The sequence below is a fragment of the Callorhinchus milii genome, unplaced genomic scaffold (assembly GCF_018977255.1).
Source record: "Callorhinchus milii isolate IMCB2004 unplaced genomic scaffold, IMCB_Cmil_1.0 Scaffold6, whole genome shotgun sequence".
Classification (NCBI taxonomy): domain Eukaryota; kingdom Metazoa; phylum Chordata; class Chondrichthyes; order Chimaeriformes; family Callorhinchidae; genus Callorhinchus; species Callorhinchus milii.
In genome coordinates this window covers 18285252-18298709 of record NW_024704747.1, presented here as the reverse complement: position 1 = coordinate 18298709, position 13458 = coordinate 18285252, and the positions used below count along the sequence as shown (strand labels likewise).

At 47.7% G+C, this 13458-nt stretch overlaps 1 protein-coding gene across 1 annotated transcript in view; it reads right to left on the bottom strand.

Moving 5' to 3' along the window:
• Positions 1-12833, bottom strand: part of plcl1 (phospholipase C like 1) — a 115945-nt gene extending 103112 nt beyond the window's left edge. Inside the window, exon 1 of the mRNA XM_007900070.2 lies at positions 12367-12833. Coding sequence (XP_007898261.1) covers positions 12367-12642 — 276 coding nt within the window. The 5' untranslated portion in view covers positions 12643-12833. The remainder of the gene's footprint in view (positions 1-12366) is intronic.
• Positions 12834-13458: the final 625 nt, after the last annotated feature.

Genomic DNA, 13458 nt, shown 5'->3' with positions numbered 1-13458 from the left:
GTAGCGGGTTAGGATGTCTCAGAGGTAGGGGAGCAAGGCTATAGAGTGCTTTAAAAGTGAGGACCAGGATCTTAAACTCCTCTGCATGATAGGAAGCAGTGGAGTCGTGCGAGGATGGGGTGATTGGGTGATGGAGCCTGCAGAGTTCTGGATGATTTGCAGCCTATGGAGGGAGGAGTTGGGGAAGTCAACAAACAAGGAGTTTCCATAGTCGAGCCTGATGTTATGAATGCATGTCTGAGGGTCTCGGCGGCTGCGGGGTGAGACAGTGGCATGGTCAGACAATGTTGCAGAGGTGGGGAAAGGCGGAGCAGGTCATTGCACAGATGTGGGGTATGAAGGACAGTTGAGCGTCGAACAGGACACCAAGGTTCTATATTGCCTCAGTGAGATGTAGAGTACATCCATGGTGGGAGATGCTATCAGTCCCAAGGTATGGAGACGCTGACGGGAGCCAAGCAGGAGGGCCTCGGTCTTATTGACATTCAACTGCAGGCATTTAAGCATTCATCCACGACTTGATGTACGACAGGCAGTCTGTGATGGCAGCAGTGGTCCTAGAATCAGGGGTGGAGGCAGAGAGGTAGAGTTGAGTGTCATCCTCATACGTGTTGATCCCATGTCTGCGGATGATGTCACCAAGAGGGAATACATAGATATTGAAAAGGAGAGGGCCAAGGACAGAGCCCTCAGAGACGCCACACATGACGGTGCAGGGGCTGCAGGAGACCCCGTTGGTGGCAACAAAGTGGAGACGGTGGGAGAGGTAAGATTCGAACCAGGCAAGGGCAGGTCCGCGAAGGTTGAGCTGAGAGGAGAGTTGGGTATAGGAGGATAGAATGGTCAACAGTGTCAGAGGCAGCAGAGAGGTCAAGGAGGACAAGGAGACAGAGAGAGCTCTGGTCGCAGATGTTCAGAATGTCGTTAACACTATATATTGCGGCTTAAATTAAGTGTAGAATTGTGGAAAAACAGCTTCAAAATTAAGACTGCATTAAAGACTATGCCAAATTCTGGATGCTCTGAATCACGAGGAAAATAGAAAAAAATCTAGACCCAGGTGACATTTCACAATAATTGCAGCAAAAAAAGGCTCAATTTAGCATGACAAATATATTATTGCACTATGGTATTATCTCATGTCTTTATAAAACCCATGTAGGCCAAGCAAGACGTTTCCAAGCTAAGCAGGTGCATTTATAAAAGAAAACTGTTAAGTTACAGGAAATTCTGCTAATCACTACATTTGTCAGGCACCTGGACAATTCAAGCTTTGATAACAGCCAATGCATTATGTATATTCCAAGCCAGAGAAAGGTATTCGTCTACAGCTTGTGTTACAGACAACTGGAAAGAAGGCAGCCACTTTTATAGTGAATAGAGACCAAGACTTGAAAAGGTGCTCACGTCTTTGTTCAAAAGTGCTCGTCAAATGTTATTTTCTGCTTGCCATGGCACAATTCATGCTACTGCGTCAGACACATTACAATGCCGCTATCCCAGCTGTTCTTTCTTCCTCTCCCGCCACCTCCACAGCAATCAAGACAGAGTTTTGAAAGGAGCTGAGGTCTGACATCTCTCAGGGTCTTCGACCTCAAGACAATTGTCTTAAATTTTAAGACTGTGCATTTTTTTTTGGATTATTCAACCCTAATTTGAAAGCCAAGGCTTTTGTTTTCTACGCAACGCTTATAAATAACTGCAGGTCACCCCCCCAGCTTCAAAATTAAAGAGTGATTTTAAATGAACATTTTCCTAAAGTTAAGCTTGTATTTCAAGACTTAAGACCGAGACTTTGAGAAAATGTCAAACCTCTGAAAGTCACAGCTAGAAATTCTAAAGCAACAAAATTCCTTCTGTAATAGAATGCACTTGTATAAAACACTTTTGATTTTCATTTTATGCCTGCAATTCAGTTTTAAACTGATGGCATATGTTCAGTCTCATCATCAGAATCCCTTTTATAAATTAGCTCGTTGAGAAATAATACAGTAATCTTCAGCCTTTCCCCACCTCCGCAACATCACCCGGCTCCACCGTTGTCTCACACCGCAGTTCCGCCAAAACCCTCAAACATGCATTCATAACATCCAGGCTTGACTATGCAAACTCCCTGCTTGTCGGCCTCCCCAACTCCTCCCTCCACAGACTGCAGATCATCCAGAACTCTGCAGCCCGGGTCCTCTCCCGCACCAGGCTCCGCTACCCTATCCTCGCAAGACTCCACTGGCTTCCCACCACACAGAGCATACAATTCAAGATCCTAGTCTTCACTTACAAAGCCCTCCGGGGCCTTGCTCCCCCCAACCACTGCGACCTCCTAACTCCCTACCAACCTGCCCACTCCCTCTGCTCAGCCTGCTTCACGTCCCCCGCCTCGCCTGCCCCACCATTGACAGGTGGGCCTTCAGCCACAACCATCTGAAACTCCATCCCACAATCCCTCCACCTTGGCCCCTCCTTTGCCTCCAAGACTAGTCTCAAGACCCTCCTCATCGACTGTGCCTTTGGTCATCCACCTTTACCCCCTCCCTCCACCCTCTCCAATCCCGACCCCCAGCTCGGGTCCGAAACACCGATTGTCCAGCACCTTGGGACGGCCTCCCGATGTGAAAGGCGCTATACTAATGTAATTTTGATGTTGTTGTGTGCTTGGCCATTATATTTTAAGTAATAAGTCCCAACATCTTCATTGGAAAAAGGCTTGGCGGAATTACTGAGCAAATGGCTTGAGTGAACTGAATTGATCTGCACATAACTGAAGACAATGGCCCTGACATCATATTATATTGATTTTGTGACCCTCCACCCTGTCTATCAGGACTCACCAATGCAATAATATTCAACAATCAGGTGAGAAGAGAGGGAGAGAATTAATATGTGTTCAAATTAATGATAATTTGTTCTACGCTTGAAAAATATGACAGCTGTGATGTTTGCAAGTCTTTTCAATTAGCAACACTATAAAATGAAGTATATAATGCCATACACAACAGAGACAAAGGAAACCTCTACTTGACTATTAGAGAAGTAATGTGGACACTAACATATCACTAAAGAATGAACAGATAAGAAAATTTGCACATTCTCACTGTTTCCAAAATAAAGGATGACAGTCTTTGAAAAGTGCAGTATTCTATTCCCTTTCAGAATTTATTTACAATATATAATAATAATATTTGCATTTGATATAGTGCTTTTCACGTCTTCTAGACGTCCCAAAGCGCTTCACAACAACAACAACAACAACAACAAGATTCCATTTATAAAGCGCCTTTCACGTCAGGATGACGTCCCAAGGCGCTGAATATACTGTGAAGTGAATTGACTGTATGTTTGTGGGCGAACGCGGCAGCCAATTGCGCACAGCAATGCCCCACAAACAGTTATGGATTGAAAAATGACCAATTTATTATTGTTTTGTTTTTTTGGAGGGATTTTTATTAGGCGTGTGGAGTAAGGAAACTTGCCCAAGGTTTCGCGCTGCCTGGAATTAAACTCAGGTCGCTCACTTGCAAAGCGAGTATTCTAACCACTGAACTACAGGACTCCATAGCTCCCAAAAGGAGGCCGTCAATCAACGATGTTAGAATTCTCTAAAATACTCTGTTTACAGTCTCAATTGCAATCTCAATGTTCATAGCTACTGTTTACAAAATGCCTTCAGAAGCCACACAAACCCAAAGCATATATAACCAAATACGTACAGCTTTCTTTTATCATCTGGACTTTCATTGTGCTCGTGGGCAATTTTAAACTGGAGGTAAATAAAAATATACAATGAGAATTACACAAGGAATCTGGTCTGTTTGTCAAACAGATAATCCTGGTTAACAAGATTGCATTGGATGCATTGGCACCTATTCCACATGTGTTCTTTAGTTATGAAGAAAAGCTTTACATTTATGCAACTATTATATACTCTCTCTGTGGACAAAATTTTCATCACACCTTAAATCCACAATGTTTCTACAGTATAACTGAGGCAACTGAACATGTCCAACAGGTTGCAAGATCAATAACATTTTAAGATAAAATAATTTTAGGGGCAGTAAATTGCACAACTGTTTGCTTCAGATCATCTGACCGCTATCTGATAACCAAAATGTAGTACATGCGATTCTTTTACTCTCCATGCAGTGGATATAATATCCATTCTCTCTCATAAGTGCTGACTGCTCCACATTGCACTCCAGGATCTATGGTGAGGAATACATTGGCATTCCTCGAGTCTTTCTAGCTGATGCGTTGCATCAGTTTTGATGGTGAAGGCAAATTGGCAGCATGAGGAGAACGTGCAAGCCCAATTGATAAGCTTACATGTCCACATTAAGAAACAACTTTGAAATTTAAGAAATCACAGCAAGTAAATATGTTTTTCACCAACATTCAAAAATAGCAGCTTAGGCAACTCGCCGATTGCCAATATTTTATTTCTATGCCTGTAGTGTAATTTCCAAAGTGATCGATGGCATTGTGTATACAAATATAGTTTAGATTGATTTGTTTTAATTGTCAAAGCCTGTTCACCCTGTATCACTAGTTTGCTATTCAAATCAGAAAGGACTCGGCATTTTGCATATACTGGCTCCTCTCGTTGCCAGGTGAGTTTACAGGGAAGGAAAACTGAGCCTATTCCACAGATAGGGAAACAACAACAAAATTACATTTGTATAGCACCTTTCATGTCGGGAGGATGTCCCAAGGCGCTGCAACAGACAGAGTTACGGACCTGAGCTGTGGGTTGGGGAAGGTGGAGGGCAAAAGAGGCTGGAGAAGCAGGGAGATCGAAAGCAAGGTTGAAGAGGAGGGTCTTGAGGTGGGTCTTCAAGGTGGCAAGGGAAGGGGTGAGATGGAGGGACTGCGGGATGGAATTCCAGAGGGTGGGGACAGGGAGGCGGAAGATCCGCCCGCCAATAGTGGCGGGCGAGGCGGGGGAGGTGAAGCAGGCTGGAGTCCGCTGAGCAGAGGGAACGAACGGGGTGGTAAGGGTTAGGAGATTTCAGGGCTAGGGGGGAGCAAGACCATGGAGGGCTTTGAAGGTGAGGACCAGAATCTTGAACTGTATCCTCTGTGCAATGGGAAGCCAGTGGTGTTGGGCAAGGAGGGGCGTGAAAGGGTCTCGGAGCCTAGTGCGGGAGAGGACACGGGCTGCAGAGTTCTGGATGATCTGCGGAGGGAGAAGTTGGGGAGGCCAACAAGCAATGAGTTTGCATAGTTGATGTAATGAAGGCGTGCGTATATGAGGGTTTCGTCGGCTTGCGGTGTGAGATAGTGTCGGAGCCGGGTATGTTGCGGAGGTGCGGGAAGGCAGAGAGGGTCATGACACAAATGTGGGGTAGAAAGGATAGTTGAGTATCAAACAGGACCCCAAGGTTCTGGACTGGCTTAGCAAGGTGGATTGTGCAACCACGGATGGTGATGCCGTCAGCGCCTGAGGTGAGGAGGCGCTGACAGCAGCCAATCAGGAGAACCTCGGTCTTGTTGACATTCAACTGAAGAAAGTTAGCTCTCATCCAGGACTTGATGTCTGACAGACATTCTGTCAGGACAGCAGTGGTCCTAGAATCGGGGGTGGAGGCAGAGAGGTAGAGTTGGGTGTCATCCACATACATATGGAAGTTGACCCCACGTCTGCGGATGATGTCACCAAGAGGGAGCATATAGATATTGAAGAGGAGGGGTCCAAGGACAGAGACCTGGGGAACGCCGCACGAGACTGTCCGGGAGCTAGATGAGAAGCCGTTTGAGGAGATGGAAGTGCAGGCGGTGTGAGAGGTACGATCTGAACCAGTCAAGGACAGCGCCGTGGAGGTTGAGGTGAGATGAAAGGCGGTGGACGAGGTTTTTAATGGAGTGGGAACAGTACCAGAGGACAGGGAGAGGTTTAAAATGTCAGCGACTAGAGGGGCAATTAAGTGGAGCCTGGAGGTAAGGAGAGGGGTAGGGATGGGGTCAAGGGAGCAGGTTGTAGGTTTCATATGGGTTATGGTAGTGATGAGAGAGGAGGGGAGACAGGTTCAAAGGTGTGGAAGGAAGAGTGGGTAGGGGCCAGGGTGGGAGGAGGAGATGGGGAGGGGGTAGCATTTGCAGTGGCAGAGGCAGCTGAGCAGATTCCCTCGACTTTGGATTCGAGGAAGTCCAGCACTTACAACAATATTGATCGCAGTTGGCATTGGAGATGAGGATGGGTGAGGCGTGAGAGGGCGGGCGGAGGAGCTGGTTCGTGATGGAACATGGAATCGAGTTTCTCCAGATTACTCTCAAGAAGCTCTGAGGAGCAGGTCACCTGACCTTTACTTACAAATAAGACAACAAACTGCTAACCTCCAGGTACTGTTGGGAATAAAGGAACAACCAGATTGGAGTTTACCTCTCTGTGGGGCCTGGGAGTCGGCAGGAGTAAAATTAAGCACTCTGCAAGGCTTGTGACTAAGGTGCGGCCAGAATAGAACCAGCCTGTTCTGGATTTATGGATATTTACTTTGCCACCGATGAGAGCTCCAAGATCAGTGGCAAAGTAGGTGAGTAATTGGCCCGACCACCACCACAACAGCAGGGTTGTCTCCAATGCCATCAAATTGTCACACTTTCTGTCCAAAGTGGGCTGTGCAGCTGAGGCACTCACCCACCTCAGTTTCACTCCTGTTGTTTAAGTGCTTTCTTTGCCCAGACACTGGAGAACCAAAGGCCTCAGGCTGAAAGTCACTTGTATTATTTTCAAAGAAAACGTAACTACTGGAATGGTAGTTTCCACAAAACTCAAAGGTCAAGAAAGAAGACAAATTGATGTAATTCTTGGAACGGTGTGCAGGGAAATAATCATCCTGACTGACACATAACAGAAAGAACAAGGGCAGGCAAATAAAAGTATCGCCATCAAAAATTGCAATCTTCATCACAATCCTTTTAGCAACTAAGATAGCTGAGCAATTGTATCTGAATATGTATTTTTGGGGGGTCAGCCAGGTGTCTTGACATTTGCAGAAACCCATCATCATGCTTAAGAGTATCCAAACCAAGCTGAGATTTGTAGGTATATCACCGAGAGGGTAAGATGCAAGTGTATCTAATGAGTTGTTTTTAAGCATTTGAAGTGATCAAGTGCTTTGAAACGTCCTGCAGACGTGAAAAGCACTTCTGTGAATGTAAATTGTTGCTGTTATTACCCCCAAAAAATGCTAGCTGCTGAAGTGTAAATCAGCTTTGCTACAGAAAAATATTACCTGAGAAGTATATCATTCAGAAGCCTAGCCAATTACAGTATAAATTCCCAAACAATAATTTGTTTGAATCTGTCAAAGGATGTTCACCTTCTACCACCTAGTTTGCCATTCAAATCAGAAAGAACTAACCCATTGTTTTCATTTTACTTAATTCCAAGTTCACAATCAGGTGAAAATCAAACTTGAACTCTGATCATTTTACACAAAAGTGATTTGCTTAATAAATATACATGAGCCCATGGTTGTTAAAAAACAGCCACCATACAATATTGACTACAGTAAGCGATCCGTCAAAACGTATTTGCCTCTTCTCAAAACTACTGCAATATTTCAGTCATAATTCATGGAAAGAAAATACTTCATTTTTTAAACAAATGATGATCTACCAGATATTATAATTCTCACTTTAAAAAGGCTTACACATAGCATTCTGATGTTTCTCTACGCCTACTAGTTGCTTAACTTCTTTCTTCCTCCTCCCAAGTTTAAAATACAATGCAAGCTCTCAATATCAAAAGTACACATCCTGAAGGATGCCAAGAGAAATGTGAACTTTTAAATAATTCATGGCATCTTACGTACAATTTCTGACAGTTCCCTGAAAACCCAAACTATTAATATAATATAGAAAACAACATAATAGAAGTTTTGCTGGTTTCAGTCACTGAGGGAACCCAGTAAACATCAGGTGCAAGAAAGTTAATTACATTTTTAAAAGTTTGATCCCACACAAACTACTGGACCCAGCACCACAGTTCTCTGGGTTTTCAATGCTTTATTGAATGCACTGCATATATGCTTCTCTGTGTAATACTGTATATACTCTTCCCATCAACTGGTGTTTCCCCTTTTGAGAGTATACCAAGCTGCTTACCCACTAAAAATAAGTCAAAAACTCCAGTCACTAAGCACCAGCAATCCTATTTTAAGTAGTATCAGGATCTTATCAGAACCACTTTCCAAGTTAGAACTTAATCACAATAATCTACCACGTTGTCACCAATTTGGCTTCAGGGCTAGTTGCTCATCTTTTAATCTCATTGCCAAAAATAATGCAATTTTCTTTCATCAGAAAGTCAGTAATACTCCCAAATATTTCAAAACGCTTTGATATGATATGGCTATTCAGCACCATTTTTAGGTATATTTGACAGCATCAACCTGCATTGATATTACACTCTTTATATATGATGAAGTTTCAGGGGAGATTTACAAAGATGGAGTGACTGAACTAGATATAGGATTTCCTCAGAAAATACTGATTAAATAGGTCCCTGAAACACATATCCAGGGATCCCTTAGGAAAGCTCACTTGCTTATTCAAGTCACTCTCATTGTCTCCACTGATCTCTTAGCTGATGTTGCAATTTACTGCAAAGTAGTTAACAATCCATGGAAAGTCAATCAGAAATTGAATCGCGAAAGAGACTTAATAGACAGAACTGGACATACAGCATTCAGAACACCAAGTCAACACCACCGAGAGGGCTGACATAATGCTGCCCATTCATTCCTTCTACAGGGATTCAAAGATTAAATAAACATCAAACCTAAAATTACAAAAAAATGAAAATGTTAGAAACTAGAAGAGAATGGGGGGAGGGGGAAGCAGGGTTGGTAAAATTGTGTTTACTTCAGTAAATTAATTTAGTAATTGGAGCTCAGTGTCACCTTCCGCCAATGTCAAGCGCTTTGAGACGCAACGAGAGGGGCGCTACATAAATGTTGTTGTTTTTGTTGTTAAGTATCGCAATTAAAACTAATCAGGGACGCTTTATTGCAGCGATTAGTGTTCATTTCAGCATCATTTCACTCCCAGCTCGGGTGCACAGCCACTGTTAAGACATCGTCACAACATGAAAGGTGCTACATAAATGTGGATTGTGTTATATCATTGAACACTAGCTGAAATCTTGAAACACAGAATTCTCTGAAGAAATCGGCAGTCTAAGTGTTAACCATCACTTGTAGAACAAAGGTTGATGGAGCATAACTCAAAACAATGTGAAATCAATTATTTGCTACTGGCCTGGATAATGTTAGCTATTGTAAGCAGTTAAACACCTGCAGACCTATTTAATAGAATCAGCACATGCCAGCAGTCCTACCTCAGATTTAATCTGCATAGAGTTACCCAGTCAATATACAAGTTTTCAGATGCAACCACAACAACTTCCATTTATATAGCCCCCTTCACGTCGGGTAGCGTCTTGTGGCTGCACCTGACGCCGAGCTGGGGGAAGGAAGGAGGTGACCGTAAGCACGGTTGAAGAGAAGTACTTCAGGCCCGATCTGAAATGGGGGAAGGAGGGGGCAATGCGGAGGGATTGAGGGACAGTTCCAAAGTTTCAGTGGTAGTGGCTGAAAGCATGGCCGCCGATAGTGGAGAGAATAAGGGACAAACAAGGGGCTGGAGCCAGCCAAGTGGAGGTGGCGGGTGGTTGAGTGGGAAGCAAACAGCTTGGAGAGATAGGGAGGCGCCAGGGCATGAATTAATTTTCTAGGCGAGTTTGACGAGCTTGAAGTCGATCCGTCCTGTAATAAAGAGCCAGTGGAGCCTGGCTATGACTGATGAGGGGGGTACGGAGTTTAGAGCAGGTGAGTGTATGGGTGCAGCGTTTTGAATTAGTCGAATTTTGTGGATAGTGGAGCTGGAGAGACTGTCGCCGAGGCCATTGGAATAATCGAGATGCAAGATTATCAGTGGACACTTCGATTTCAAAGGAGAAAAACATGTAGTTTCCTGAGTATCACTGTTACACGTTGTTTGAAATAGATAAAATATTTAATATTAAATCTATGCGTGAACCATAAAAACATTACGACATCCAACTTTGGTCACCGAACCTCTCTCAAAGGATGTGAACAGAAAATTTTCTGACGCTCTTTGTCAGGCCAGAATGACAGGACAGTTTCAGCTCACAAAATATTTGATTTGAAACAGAATTTCAAAATGGAAACAGTCGCACCGAAGCTAAAGTTCACAAGAAACTTTTAACAGACTTGCTCTTTGCCATAAAACAAGCAATATAACTTGACATTTTTCAAACTGCTCAGTCGAGGGAACGCTTGCTTTCAGAATATAAAGGTTGCGGATTTCAGCACTATGAAGAGATCCGCTCTGTTTCGGGATTCAGATGAAGATTAAAAATGGTATGGCACTTTTTTTTGGGGGGGTGGGGTGGTGGGGGGGGGGGAGGGAGGGAAGGAGGGAGGGAAGCGAGTCATTCCTCTGGTATTCTGGCCAAAGTTCCTCTCATCCAAGATCAACAAAATAGATGAGTTGCTCCTTTATCTCACCGTTGCTCAGATGGCCAAGAGTGGCTATCAGCTTTGCCAAATGTCACCTGCACCTCGGAGTAACTTCCTGCACTGCCACGATGCACCTTGTAAGTCATCTGGACATAGGGCACTGCAGTGTACACATACATGGAGGTGCGGATAGTGTAGTACAAGTAGTACAGTCCTGTGGCTCAGTGATTAGAGCACTCGCTTTGCAAGTGAGAGACCTGAGTTCAATCCCAGGCAGAGGGCGAATCCTTGGGCAAGTTTCCTTACTCCACACACCTAATAATAATCCCTCCAAAAAAAACCAAAACAATAATAAATTGGTCATTTTCAATCTACGACTGTTTGTGGGACATTGCTGTGCGCAATTGGCTGCCGCGTTCGCCCACAAATATACAGTCAATTCACTTTACAGCGCGTTCCGTGAAGCGCTTTGGGACGTCCTCCCGACGTGAAAAGCGCTGTATCAAATGCGAGGATTATTATTATTGTTATTATTATTACAGCACGGACGCGATGTAAACCGGACAGTGCACACATGTCTGGGGGTTTAGGTTCAAATCCATTTCTGGTTGGGGTTTGTGAAGTTTAAGTCACTGCAGCAAAGGAAGGCTGTGACGGTGCTCCTGACTCACTGCACCACCATCACGATGGGATACAGACAGACAGACACACAGACACACACACACACAGACAGACACCCGTGTGGTATTGTACGGGATCCCTCCATCACAACCCAAACAACCTGGTAACTCGCCCGGAGACGAAAGGAAAAATAACGTAAGGCACCACTTTCTCCCCCATTCCCCACCCTCCACCGGGCGCTAAAACTAGATGCCCCCCTCCCACCCCCCTCCCCCCCTCCCACCCCCGACGCGAGTCATCTGCCAGTGTTACCCACAGTCTGTGGGAAAGCTACTCACTGGGGAGAGAGAGAGAGAGAGAGAGGCGGAGAGAGAGAGAGAGAGAGAGTTCATTCAAAGAAATACAGTACGTGCAGTGCAGCAAAATACCTGGAAAACTTTCACATGAGATCATTCCCCCATCACACACACACACAGACCCCCCCCCCCACACACACACACACACACAGACCCCCCCCCACACACACACAGACCCCCCCCCCACACACACACCCCCACCCCCACACACACAGACCCCCCCCCCACACACACACACAGACCCCCCCCCCACCACACACACACACAGACCCCCCCCCCCACACACACACAGACCCCCCACACACACACACAGACCCCCCCCCCACACACACAGACCCCCCCCACACACACACAGACCCCCCCCACACACACTGACCCACCCCCACACACACACTGACCCACCCCCACACACACACAGACCCCCCCACACACACACAGACCCCCCCACACACACACTCAGACCCCCCCCCCCCCACCACACACACACAGACCCCTGACACAGACCCCCCCCCACACAGACCCCTGGTGCAGACCCCCCACCCACACAGACCCTGACACAGACCCCCCCACACAGACCACTGACACAGACCCCCCCCACACAGACCCCTGACACAGACCCCCCACACAGACCCCTGGTGCAGACCCCCCCCCCACACAGACCCCTGACGCAGACCCCCCCCACACAGACCCCTGGTGCAGACCCACCCCCCCCCCACACACAGACCCCCCCCCACACAGACCCCTGACGCAGACCCCCCCCCACACAGACCCCTGACACAGACCCCCCCCCCCCCCACACAGACCCCTGACACAGACCCCCCCCACACACAGACCCCTGACACAGACCCCCCCCACACACACAGACCCCTGGTGCAGACCCCCCCGGGGGGGGAGGGTTGGGGGAGGGGTACCTTGATGATGCTGCTCCTACGACCCGTGGACCTGGAAGCCTCGGTGAGCGCCGCCTCGCTGTCCTCGGTCAGGAAGCTGCCGGAGAGCGCCCTGTGACTCCCCGCCGTGGCCGCCGCCGCCGCCGCCGCCGCCGCGCTCACTCCCGCCGTCACCTCGAGGGACCCACCGCCGCCGCCGCCGCCGCCCCTCTCCTTTTGCTCTCCGGCGTTGTTGGCAGAAAACTCGGAGACGCCGGAGAGTTCATTCACTTTCGGACCTTCCGCCATTTTGTGCATCAATTAAAACGATATATAGATATACAATGAAAAAAAATAGAGAAGAAAACCGCCCCCAAAAAAGACTGTGAAAAAAAAAGCCAATAACGCCTTGTAAGATCCTCTCAGGAAAGTCTTACCACAGCCGCGCTGCCAGGCGAGGCTCCCTCTCCCTCTCCCATACCTGCCCTCCCTCCCTGCCCTGCTCTGCCCTCCCTGCCCTGCTCTGCCCCTGTCCTGCCCTCCCTGCCCTGCCCTGCTCTGCCCTCCCTGCCTGCTCTGCCCTGCCCTCCCTGCCCTGCCCTCCCTGCTCTGCCCTCCCTGCCCTGCCTGCTCTGTCCTGCTCTCCCTGCCCTGCTCTGCCCTCCCTGCCCCTGCCCTCCCCTCCCTGCCTGCTCTGCCCTCCCTCCCTGCCTGCTCTGCCTCCCTGCCCCTGCCCTCCCCTCCCTGCCTGCTCTGCCCTCCCTGCCTGCCCTGCCCTCCCTGCCCTGCTCTGCCTGCCCTGCTCTGCCCTCCCTGCCCTGCTCTGCCCCTGTCCTGCCCTCACTGCCCTGCTCTGCCCTCCCTGCCCTGCTCTCCCCTGCTCTGCCCTCCCCTCCCTGTTCTGCCCTCCCTGCCTGCTCCGCCCTCCCTGCCCTGCCCTCCCCTCCCCTCCCTGCTCTGCCCTCCCCTCCCTGTCCTGCCCTGTCCCTGCCCTCCCTCCCTGCCCTGTCCCTGCCCTCCCTGCTCTGCCCTCCCTGCCCTGTCCCTGCCCTCCCTGGTCCCTGCCCGCCCGCCTCCAGCTGTCAAGTCACCACAAGAAGCGAACAGCGAGCGGAGCGCAACTCCAGGCTGTGC